The sequence below is a fragment of the Ostrinia nubilalis genome, chromosome 28 (genome assembly GCF_963855985.1).
Source record: "Ostrinia nubilalis chromosome 28, ilOstNubi1.1, whole genome shotgun sequence".
NCBI classification, from domain to species: domain Eukaryota; kingdom Metazoa; phylum Arthropoda; class Insecta; order Lepidoptera; family Crambidae; genus Ostrinia; species Ostrinia nubilalis.
The window spans coordinates 2,882,172-2,894,870 of record NC_087115.1 but is presented as its reverse complement, the minus strand read 5'-3'; the positions used below and the strand labels follow the sequence as shown (position 1 = coordinate 2,894,870).

At 36.4% G+C, this 12,699-nt stretch overlaps 1 protein-coding gene across 10 annotated transcripts in view; it reads left to right on the top strand.

The window, feature by feature from the left end:
* LOC135085341 (oxysterol-binding protein-related protein 8-like) overlaps window positions 1–12,699 on the top strand; it is a 39,417-nt gene that overhangs the window by 11,499 nt on the left and 15,219 nt on the right. The window contains exons 1-2 of one of the 10 annotated variants that reach the window (XM_063980123.1): window positions 2,883–2,954; window positions 11,933–12,642. The exons of 4 other annotated variants lie outside the window; for them this stretch is intronic. In XM_063980123.1, the coding sequence (XP_063836193.1) occupies window positions 12,360–12,642 (283 nt within the window). In that variant the 5' untranslated portion in view covers window positions 2,883–2,954; window positions 11,933–12,359. Of the gene's footprint in view, window positions 1–2,882; window positions 3,131–11,932; window positions 12,643–12,699 lie in introns of those variants that run through there. 5 more of the 10 variants (XM_063980124.1, XM_063980119.1, XM_063980122.1 and 2 more) reach the window with 5 other exon arrangements.

Here is a 12,699-nt window from a genome sequence, read left to right as displayed (position 1 = left end):
TTTCAAACGTATGCATCCCCACTTCACACCAATATTGGTACCATTCAAAAGCCTAGTTCTAAACTTCATTTCATTATAGGAAAGGTTTTTACCCCAAAAATGTTTCTTTAGAAGGATCCAGAGTCACTTCTTCAAAAAATAGATAGTTACGCTTGAGCCAACTTTTATGGCTATAAAACTGTTAAGTTGGGATTAATCGCTATCCATCTGTTAAAGAGGACACGTGTGATCATTATTTGGTTTTATAACCATAAAATTTGGTCTAATTGATCCCAGAGGTGAGCCCAAAGTGAGGTCTTTTTTCAAGTCAATTTATGGTATATGTTAATCATTTATTAAAAATTAAATGTGTTTTTCTTTAAGGATATTTATTGGGCTTTCAAATAACACCAATATTGTTGGGGCACTATTATTGTGTCAAAAGAAAATCTTTAAAGTTCGCGTCGCGGGTGGTGCGATTTATTTGCTGTCGAGTGTATTTGACGTTGACTTGTACTATATCTTATATCTTGTAACACCGTTCACAAACATCTTAAAATAAACAGAATGTTCTATGTGCTCGGCGTTGCGTGCTAATGTGACCTTTAAGTTGGGTACACAAGGTTGTTTGTCCTGTAACTTTGTCTTACATTGTAAATGAGCTGTAGAGTGAGTTAAGGGTAGTCTACATGAGATACTTAATTAATTAAAGTATTATATTTATTAATATAAAAATAATAAAGCTGTGGAATGATAAAATTCATAGTTTTAAGAATTTTACACACAAATTTGCACAATTTTGAACCTCCCGTAAGTAGATTTTAAAAACCGTAATTTTGTAAAGAAAATACTATGACGCTCTGTAATAAAATGACAATAACTTAGCCCCAAATTAAACAGAGTATATTATGTACGGTTACACAAGCACATTAAACTGCATGTTTATTTCCAATTCACCTCTATTAAGACAGACATAAGATACCACAGTGCATATCCTGATTTAAAAACTTACTACACTACTTAAATAATATACTTATACAGGGTGTTCGGTAAATGGGTATATGAGCCGACACTAGCCCATGTTAACATGGGCATATAAATGGTGTGGTGAAGTCAGAAATTTGATATCATCATTTTAATTTTTTTAATTTTCATACAAAATAAATTTTATAAAATCCGATTTGTATGAAAATTAAAATAATTAAAATGAAGATATCAATTTTCTGACTTCACCATACCATTTATATGCCCATGTTAACATGGGCTAGTGTCGGCTCATATACCCATTTACCTAACACCCTGTATACGTCCAAAAAGCAGCAAGGCAGCAAGGTTCCGTAGTGGAGGACACGTACCGGAAAGCGCAGTGTAAGACGTCCACCCACAAGGTGGACCAATGACCTCATAAAGGTAGCAGGAAGGCGCTGGATGCAGGCCGCCACCAACCGGCCATTGTGGAAATCATTGGGGGAGGCCTATGTTTAGCAGTTGACGTCCTGTGGCTGAAATTATGATGATGATGACGTCCAAAAAGCATAACTGTGTTGATATGCGCACTATTTGCCCCCATGATGATTATTGCCTAAAGTAATCCGCAAACCATCAGGTCTAAAATAATCGGTATTATCACCTCATTACAGCATTAATATGGATTTTAATGAAAAGCAGCTACGTTTATCACTCAATGATTAGATAATGTCAGCGCTTGAGCCAAATTATGCGGACAATTTGTAAACAAACGGACGATTAAAAAGTTGATCTCACACCCACTGATATAAAAAACCGATTTTATTATTTTAGTAGTTTTTCCGCAAATTACCCTTCATCATCAACATCATCATCATTTCAGCCATAGGACGTCCACTGCTGAACATAGGCCTCCCCTAATGCTTTCCACGTTGATCGATTGGTAGCGGCCTGCATCCAGCGCCTTTCTGCTACCTTTATGAGGTCGTAGGTCCAACTTGTGGATGAGCGTCATACGCTGCACTTCCGGTACGTGGCCTCCATTCCAGAACCTTGCTGTCCCATCGGCCGTCAGTTCTGTGTACTATGTGCCCTGCCCAGTTAAATAACCCTTAGCCAGACTTTTTTATAAATTCAAGTGTTTATTTTATTTGTACAAAATATTTATTTTACTAAAATTAAAGTAGATTGTTACTTTGAAAATTATAAATAACTTGAAAAAATCGAACTGCCTAGTTTGATTTTTTCAAGTTATTTATAATTTTTAAATTAGTTTGAGATGCAACTCTAAAAATTAAATAACTAGATTGTTACTTCTATAAAATGATAAATAGCTTAATTTATTTATTTCTTTTACATTTACTGAGACTAAAATAATCAGACGGAATAAAGAAGAAGAAAAAATAATAATTTTATTAAGCAACAAAAGACGCAATAATAATATGTTTAATAAAAAACATAATATACTTAATTAATAAATAAAAATAATAGCCTAATCAGTAAATTAATTACAATCAAATTGAAACTATTATTGTAGTTAATATTAAAATAAATGTCAAATACGACATAACGTACCGACAAAAAATACTGTTTCGAATAAATCACACCTTTTTAGTATTCGCCAATAGCCTTGAATGCTTAATTAACAAAACAAGCATCTAACATTAACACTTGTCTAATTGTTTATTTACTTAAAAACTCTAAACATTTGTGCAAACAAAAATAATTCTAAGGCCGTTAATATGTACCCAGCCTAACAACACTGACACATTCATTCAATAATCTACTCAAATGTCATTGTTCTTAAGTGCGTTTTTGAACAGCATTGATTTAGTCACTGACTAATTCAAGCAATTATAAACTGAACTGCGAGCCATCAGAACACATTTTTCTATTGTTGGCTTATCTTAATACATTTGGAAATATGTTTTCAAGTCAGTTGCGTACGGATCGCTATGATGGGCGGTAGTTTGTATGGGAAAATGTTGATAAGATAGTATAGTGACTGTGTATGTAACAGTGTATTTGTTTTTTGTGATAGTGTTATTTGACGTGTGATTTGTGAGATACTGGTGAATTTGTAGTTTAACAAAAAGTTTAAATCGTGTGTAATAAATTTTTGAATAGTGACTGAGTTTCTTGCGCTTCTTCTCAGCACAGGCCCGTTTATTGTCCCGAAGCAGTGGTAGGGTTAATACTGGGTCGTGTAAAAGTGATTTTTAAAAGCATACTTGTTAATAAAATGAGTTTTGAGTGACAAAGTGACAGTGTTTCTGCCACTTCTCAGTATCAGCCGATATTTTGTCCCTAGGTGGTAGGGCAAGAAGCTATAGGACGTGTATAAGTGCCTTCAAAAGGGCCTACAAATAAATAATTGGAATAGGAAAGAATACTGGTGATTTCCTGGGAATTCGAAAAAATAAATACATGATGGAAGGCGTCGCATTATGTTATACAATGTATACTGACAGTATAAAGTTATTTTGCTACAAAATATACACGTCGTGTTGTAGGACTACAAAACAACGCTGTAACTGTAACCTCGATGAAATCTGTCATAGACAGGGCCCTCTTTAACCTACTGGGGGCCCAGAGGTGGAATTGTGTAAAGCAATCGTAATCATTTGACAGTTCATAACGTACGATAAAGTTAGTTAAACAAAGCGTTTGACAGAATAATCGTACGTTATGAACTGTCAAATGATTACTTATTTATTTATTACGATTGATTTACACAATTCCACCTCTGAGCACAAGTAAGGGAAAATGCAAAAATATAGAATTACTAGCTGTGAACTAACTAACTTCGAACTCGTGAAAATAGTTTGAATAATATTTCCCGTTTTTGCAACATTTTTCTTTACTGCTTCCTCTATTGGCTGTAGGGTGATGCCTAAAGCTTAGATGTAAATATCTAGCATTCGACTTTAATTTTCTACGTCGTATAAACATACATTCATAATTCTTTCACAATGTTTATCGTATGTAGTATTTACGATACAATATTGTGGAAAAAGTGTACGCACTGGTTAATTTATTATCTCTGTGCAGTTTAAAATATGTTGTATACAGTTAGCATCAAATAGTGACGCTCAAATTGGCCAAAAAGCTGACAACACAACCTTATTCCAATCGTAACAAAGACGTGTTGCGAACTTTTTATCTGCCTTGGGTGTCACGTACTATTTGACACTGACTGTACTAGTTTAAAAGGTCGTATTTCAGGCCTAAGGTTCCCAAACATTTTTTGATATTCCCCTTTTTTTTTAAACAAGTAAATTCCAAAACAAAAGACACACTGGCCAGACGGGTTGGGGAGGCCTGATGTTTGCATACCTCCTATGTTCGTCAGGAATAATATGGGATCCTAATCGTGATAGAATTTTTCAAATCGGTCTAGTACTGTCATCTGATTTGCAAAGTAGGGAAGTCGAACCTTAACTTCAAACTCCTCCTATGTTAATCTGATTAATTTCGTTGCGGTCCAATGTTTAACTTCTCCGTAAACTTAACCTTCAATGGTGGGGTTATTGGCGGTCAAGCTGTAGATCCTGGCTACACAGGAGTTGCAGCGGTGGGAACGAGAGGTGGGAATAGTCCCGTGTAGGTCCAGTAGTTTCGGAGCCTGTTTCATACAAACAATCAAAATCTTTCCTCTTTATAATATTAGTGTAGAGAAATATTAACAATCTTACTTACTCTTAAACTAAAGGAAAATGTCCAATGAAACTTATGCAAAAGTTTCGTAATTGAAACGCTTGCATAATATTTTTTTCCTTACGGAAGCAGTAAACAAGGATGCCATAACGATTGTTATTTTTCCTCAAACTTACTGTAGACTAGCTGTGCCCGCGACTGTGCACGCGTGAAAATAGTTTGAATAATATTTCCCGTTTTTGCAACATCATCATCATATCAGCCACAGGACGTCCACTGCTGAACATAAGTCAATGATTTCCATAATGATCGGTTGGTGGTAGCGGCTAGCATCCAGCGCCTTCCTGCTACCTTTATGAGGTCGTCGGTCCACCTTATGGGTGGCCGTCCTACGCTGCGCTTTTCCAGTTCTGCGTACTATGTGCCCGGCCCATTGCCACTTCAGCTTGTTAATCCGTCGGGCTATGTCAGCGACTTTAGTTCGTTTACGGATCTCCTCATTTCTGATCGGTGTCAATATGACGTGATAATTTTGGACACCCTGTATACATTTATGAAAACCACAAGGAAAGCTTATTTAGTAAGTCAAATAGGAAAACCAAAACATCTAATATTTACTCTAAACTACTTCTCCAGGAAATTATTGTTAATTTTACCACTAATTGTTTAAATAAGTATGTATTTGAGAAACACTTTCAAACAATAATAATAATAGTGTTAAGGAAGGAAATATTGTGGTGGGGTAATTATGATAGTTCTATTCTGGAGATTAATTAATATTGTTATTGAATGGAAAGTGGTATATTTAGTTCGTTCGTTTCAGCCGAAAGACGTCCACTGCTGGACAAAGGCCTCCCCCAAGGATTTCCACAAAGACCGGTCCTGCGCCGCTCGCATCTAGGCGCCTCCCGCGACCTTCACCAGATCGTCGGTCCACCTAGTGGGAGGCCTGCCTACGCTACGTCTTCCGGCTCGTGGTTTATATTTAGTTATTTTTAAGTTAAATATCAAACGCCACCTGATGAAGGTAGCAGGAAGGCGCTGGATGCAGGCCGCTACCAACCGGGCGATGTGGTAGTCATTGGGGAGGCCTATGTTCAGCAGACGTCCTGTGGCTGAAATGATGATGATGATGATGATCTAACACCACTGTAGTTTCTCTAAAGCTATATCTAAAAAACAAAAAAAGAGAAAGAAAATATATAAAATAATTTAGTAAATCAAGTATCTTCCAAACAATTTTACGTTCATATTCATCATATTAAAATTGCCAGCCAAATGACGTCCACTGCTGGACAAAGGCCTCCCCTTAACGACCGGTCCTGCGCCGCCCACTAGGTGGACCGACGATCTGATGAAGGTCGCGGGAAAAATTAGTAATTTTTCTTGGTTTCTTAAAAATCAAAATTTTTTACAGTGAGTGCAATAAAAATAGAGTAGACAAAATACCAACAAACGAGTGAGTCGTGAACCTTGTTATTAAGGTCATAAGTAGTATGATATTAAACGCATAGCATACAATATTTTTTCATTGCAAACTCGCTGCTATCACAACTGCATAAGGCCACAGATATTAATTGCATAGCATACAATTCATTACCGGTTTTCCTCCGATACCTATTTATAGTTGCAAAAACTGCAATAATGTCGTAACTAATTTTTGCTATGATTTCCGTAGGTAATAGAGTTGTAAGAAACTTGAGTCATTTAGTTTTTATTTTGAGACTTGTCTATTTTCAAGACTAGGCCTCGTTAGTCACATGAGTCCGAGTCCTTTCGAGACTTAAGTTTTTGAGCTAGACTGAGTCATGAACTTGAGTTGGTGTATTATAATAGGTAATACAGGGTTCATCCATAAACTTTTAAAAGACTCAAGGAAAGAAGGAAGTCGAACCTTCATTTGAATTCCTATGTTCTTCTGATTAATTTCGTTGCGGGTCCAATGACAGCGGTATACGAATCATTTTAGATAATGATTTGTATACCGCAGACTGCATTATAAGTTTTAAACAGCGTTCCAAGGTTGCTCGCAATCATTCTATTGACCGTGCAATCATTAATAATTGTGTGTTGACATTACACACATTATAGCACGTCATACTGTACAATTTTGTTGGAAAAAGCGCTTTATCTTGATTTACAGTGCTTGAAACTGACTAGGTAGCTTCAAATAATTCTTGACACCCTAAGTGGCCAAAAAGTTGACAATACAACCTAATTCCAATTGGGTATTTGCCACCACTCCTCAATAATTCTAAAGAAAAACTTTCTTAAAATGACACCATTCTGGTCTTAAAATGTAATTAATTTTATATTACCTGTAAATTAAGAGTTTTGGTTGCATTGTAATTGAAAAAAGTAGTTTAATTGAGTTGACAAAATACTTAGTAATGCTTGAATTGCCATGGGAATTGAATCTATGGGAGAGTCTTGTTTTGACAGTTTTTAAAAAGTACGTCAATTGATTGGTGGTGACAAATACCCGATTGTAACAAAGACGTGTTGCGAACTTTTTGGCTACTTTGGATGTCACGACACGAACTATTTGACGCTGACTGTACCGTTTGAAGATACAATAATTTTGCGTGTATATTTTGATTGGATATTGGGTTTAAATATAACTTACAATTTACAATACCGCGTTGCAGGAGTATGCATTTGCGCCGTATCAATAAACCAGTCCCGTTCCTTGACAGATGGATTGGATCAACTTGATATAATGTTTTCATGTTGCTGAGGTAGTGCATTTGTTTTAATGCGAGGCAGGTGGACGTGCAGAAAGAAAGAACTGATTTTATTGGGCTTAAAGAAGTAAATCGCCAATGATACTTTTATTCTTGAAATTTTTCCAACTCCTAAGGTCCAATGACAGCTTAACTTTCCCCGGGGAGAAACTTGGCCTTCACTGGTTGAGTTTATTTAGCGGTTGAATAGTCCCGTTTCTCAAATTTATGTAATAACCATCTTTTGAATTTCTGTCCGTCACAGAAGACTAAAGCACGAGTGTTCCAGCATTGATGAAACCACAGAATAATAATAAGTACTACGTACAGAAGTTTTACTTCGCGAAGGTATTTAAAAAAAATTATGCTCAATGTCATTAACAATATGGTGTAATTTAGCCTGTCCAAGAGTCAAGCACCATTTTGTTGACAAACGTCAGTGATCGGCACTGCGCCGAAGCTATAGGGCTGACTTCGGTAAAATGATGTGACGTGAGGTGCCAAACTGCGGAAAATGGCGGAGGAAATACATGATTTAGCATGAATTATCATGAATAATATTACTTACTTATTTACCTCTCAGTGTCTTGAGGCAACTTAAAAAAGTACATTCTGTGTTTTTATTATTATTTAGGCAGTTAAATACTGCACAGTATTTAGTACACCATTTTCTTTATTTTTTTCCATCATACACAAGAATACGCGTGCGTGAGTCAATGTTCGCTCGTATGTGAGGCCTTGTCGAATAGTACTCTTGTAGGGGGCAATCGTGCGTGTTTTGTTTTCGATGTAAACTCGCGGAGATGAACAGGCCTGATGAAACGCTGACTCACAGTGTAACACATTTATGATAATTTCGATGGTTTTACCCAACATCTCTAGCATAATGGTCAGAGCAGCGCCTGTGAAAGCGTTTCCCACTTGAAGCAATCAATTTTTGCAAACTTTAAAAAGAGGTAGTTGTAATAGTTTATAGTTTGCAACTAAAATGTTTTTTCGAGAATGAGAAGACTTTGTCGCAGGCGTTATTTTATTTTTCTTCTATTTTCTTCAACGTTTCGAAATGTCGCAGGCGTTATTTTATTTTTCTTCTATTTTCTTCAACGTTTCGAAATGTCGCAGGCGTTATTTTATTTTTCTTCTATTTTCTTCAACGTTTCGAAACAAGGATCGGTTTGTTGCTCCCGGACTTAATGCGTTACTAATAATAAACACGATTAAGATGTATGTCAGTCTGTTTGTTGAACACCGAAAATAGTACCTTTATGCGTGTGTAGGTAAATATTTGAAGTTTAGATTTAAAGTCAGTGCCCTTTAAAGGTTCGGCCAAACCAACGTGATCAGCCGGTGTGCAGCGATGGCGACCAATGCATTTAAGTCTGATCGCCATCGCTGCACGCCGCACAGTGTGTTATGGGACTGTATAATCGGACATTCTCATTAATATATTCTCATAAATAAATGAGAATGTACGGCTGATCGCGTGTGATCGCGTTGGTTTGGCCGAACCATTAGAGTTTATTGAGGTTAAGTTGAAGGATATTGTCAGTTACAATAGGTAAAACAATCTTCATCATCATCAGGTCATTTAGTCTCCACTGCAGGAGCACGACCCTCTCTAATTTACCAGAAGCAAACGGAGGATTTGTCCTACACTCCCCACGCTGGCCAGACGGGTTGGGGAGGCCTGATGTTCACATATTTGTTCCTTAGTTGCCTCATGATATTTCTTGGAAAGATTGGGAGTAACGGGACTATTCCCACCTCTCGTTCCTTGCAACTCCTGTGTAGCCAGGATCTACAGCTTGAGCGCCAATAACCCAACCAGTGAAGGTCAAGTTTGTCCCGGGGGAAAGTTAAACTGTTATTGGACCCACAACGAAATTAATCAGAAGAACATAAGAGTTCGAAGTTTCGGAGTAGATAAGAGTTCGAAGATTGGGAGTAGTCATATTCTACTATATGCATAAAGATGTTTTTGCCTTTGTGATCAGGGTTCGAAAATATCCGATATTTATTATAAATATCAAAATATCGGATATTTATGATATATATCCGATATATATCAACTTTGATATATATCAATTTTGTATGAAGGCCATAGTATTATTTTATTGTATTATTCATGAATACTATTGCATATGTGTTACATAAACATGTTTTTAATGTTTTTAAAACTTAAAATCAAACAAATAAAGCAAAAACATAAAATATCTTAGAAATACGGCAAGATCAACTAAAAAAATAAAAATCTTATGTCAAAAAGTACAAATACAGTAACAAATTTTAAAAGTTGATATATATCATCAAAACCGGCTTGATATATATCGGATATATATCCGATATATATCTTGATATATATCCCTTGATATATATCCTCGAACCCTGTTTGTGATAGACCAATTCGAGGTAAAACTTTGAGGGCCAATGGCTGAAAATTTTCACATAATCTGTTTGCTAACGTACAACAGTGGTAATCTTAGTAGTTTATGACAGGTAATGCTTGGATAATTATAATCTGTGTTTCTCGGAAAAAAATATCACTTTGTGCGTAGTAAATTACGACTAGCACATAATATTATAGAACGAACGCATAACCGAGTTGGTTCCTGGGGTAGATGAGCGGTATTTGGACCAGTAAAACCAGGATTCAGTTTAATTATATTGTTTACACGAGTTCCCACTAACAAATGCATTTTTTTTATCCACAACGAGCAAGCTCTTGGCCTGTATCTCACCTGATGTTAAGTGACGATCAGGCCGAAGGTGGAAGCACCGCAAAAAATCGTAGGCATTGCAGAATCCCGCAAATTTTGCTGGGGCAAGGCCCTATTAATATGTATTACAAAAATATTTTGGGACGTGTAAAAGTGTTCTTTCTTTATTTGCAAACTTAGTGAGAGTAGATAATTTTTAATTAAAATCAGGAACTTTTTTTTTTTTTTTATGTGATAGGAGGCAAACGAGCAGACGGATCACCTTACTTATCAGCAAGATATAAAATATGTCTTAAGCCTTCATAAAACTGTTCTCACTGGAAATAATTTATAGTCAATGTCACTATACCTTACCTCTCGGAATTTTATTATCTTTCTTATCAGATAATACTCGATCTTAAGTTATTTAGCACGTCAAGCTTCACTATGGTATCTATACGTATGTACAGTCAGCGTCAAATAGTTCGTGACACCCGAAGTAGCCAAAAAGTTCGCAACACGTCTGTTACATTGGAATAAGGTTGTGTTGTCAACTTTTTCCCACTTTGGGTGTCACGAACTACACTCAACATCAAATAAACCGCACCTTCCGCGACGCGAACTTTAAAGATTTTCTTCTGACACAATCCTGGTGCCCCAACAATATTGGTGTTATTTGAAAGCCCCATAAATATTAGAGAAAAACACATTTAATTTCTTAATAAACGATTAACATATACTATAAATGTGACTTGAAAAAATACCTCACTTGGGGCTCACCTCTGGGACCAATTAGACCAATTTTTATGGTTATAAAACCAAATAATGATCTCTTTAACAGATGGATAGCGATTTAACAGTTTTATAGTTATAAAAGTTGGCTCAAGCGTAACTACCTATTTTTTTAAGAAGTCACTCTGGATCCTTCTAAAGACACATTTTTGGGGTAAAAACCTTTCCTTTAATGAAATCAAGTTTAGAACTAGGCTTTTAAATGGTGCCAATATTGGTGGGAAGTGAGGATGCATACGTTTGGAAGTGCTTGTCGCGAGAGGTGCAATTTATTTGATGTCGTGTGTATTTGACGCTACTGTGATATGTGATAATTTGCAATAAGTATAGTCCAATGTGCTGTTGACTACAGTTAACTCATTATACGTGATCTTGTATAGTTACGCTGATTATGGTGATAATATAGTGTGCTTATTTGAGGCGTTTCTTCTCAGCACTTGACATTATGCTTGTCTCGAAGCGCCGGTAGGGCCCAAAAGATTAAGGCTTTAACTTTTAGCTGGCTTTAGCTTATTCTTACTTTAACTTTGAGAAATGTCAAAAATCTGTCAAACTCCATACAAAAAACACCGGTTATCGTTAAAGTTACGGTCCAAAGTTAGGTGGTGCAACTAAGCCTAATGCCCGTTTTCACCATCAATCCCTAATTTTTAAGTGACCCCTATGGTATGGTGGTTTTCATAGGGGTCACTTAAAATTAGGGATTGATGGTGAAAACGGGCATAAGAGACATATAAAGTGCCCTTTAAGGGCTACCCTTTTTTACTGCATTTTGACGTTCATAAGTGCCACTAGTGGTCTAAATTGAGTAAAATATTTTTGAGTTAATTTTGATTTTGAACCGACTGGAAAAAGAGGTATTTTTATAAGGATATTTCTTTGAGTAATCATCATTTTTAACCGACTTCAAATACCCGATCGGGCTAACTGCGCACCTCGTTGGAATGCGACTCTCCCTCGCACTCACCCGCACACCTCCCCGCGTTCGCCCCGTCCGTACCAGAGCGGCGATGTGACGTCACGGCTGCCTGGTGCGCAGTTAACTCGACCAGGTTGTACACGATAATTGCGAGTGTACTAAAAATCACCAGCATTCTTTCACTGATTTAATTCTTTTAGTAAAAGTCTAGACAGAAATAGTCTGTGATAACAAGTGATAACGATATAATGTGTGCACATAGATCTACTTAAAATCTTTGAGGACAAACATTATACAAATAGTGTCATAGCAAGAATGGTAACGGTTTGAAAAACAATTTGCAATTCATGAAAGAAAATGTTAGAGAAAAACAAATGACTGCAGGAAACAAAAGAGAATCGATTACAATAAATTGAAACTACTTTGACAGAGGTGGCGTCAATAGTTGGCCGAAATTGGAGCCAACATTTGCTAACGTGAAAACGTATAAAAACAAATGCCTACACAAAACAAATGAAGATCGATTAGAATAAATTGGAACCTAATTATCGACAAATTAGTCAAAATTGGTGGCCAATAGTTGGCCGAAATTGGAGCCAATATTTGCTAACGTGAAAACATATACAAATGATTGAAAAGAACTACAAATCCGCGATGGATTTGCAAGAAGAAATAATTGAAAGGAAGGCGAAACATAAGTCTGAGAGGAGACGGTCTAGCATTTTCTCTTTATTAAATATACAGAAAAAATTGAAACGACAGGCTTCGGAGCCAGGATACTTTGCTTCGAAGAAGTTGAATAGGAAATATTCTGTAGACTCCGCCATTTTGTCGGACTTTGGTAAAACCAATGGGGTTAAAGACTTCATGCTTGAGACCTGTAGCGATGGTGTTTCAGTGTGCAATGGAGGTTGGTTTGCTAGAATAATTTTTGTCTCAAAAAGAGTATGGTAGTTTAAAAGACTGA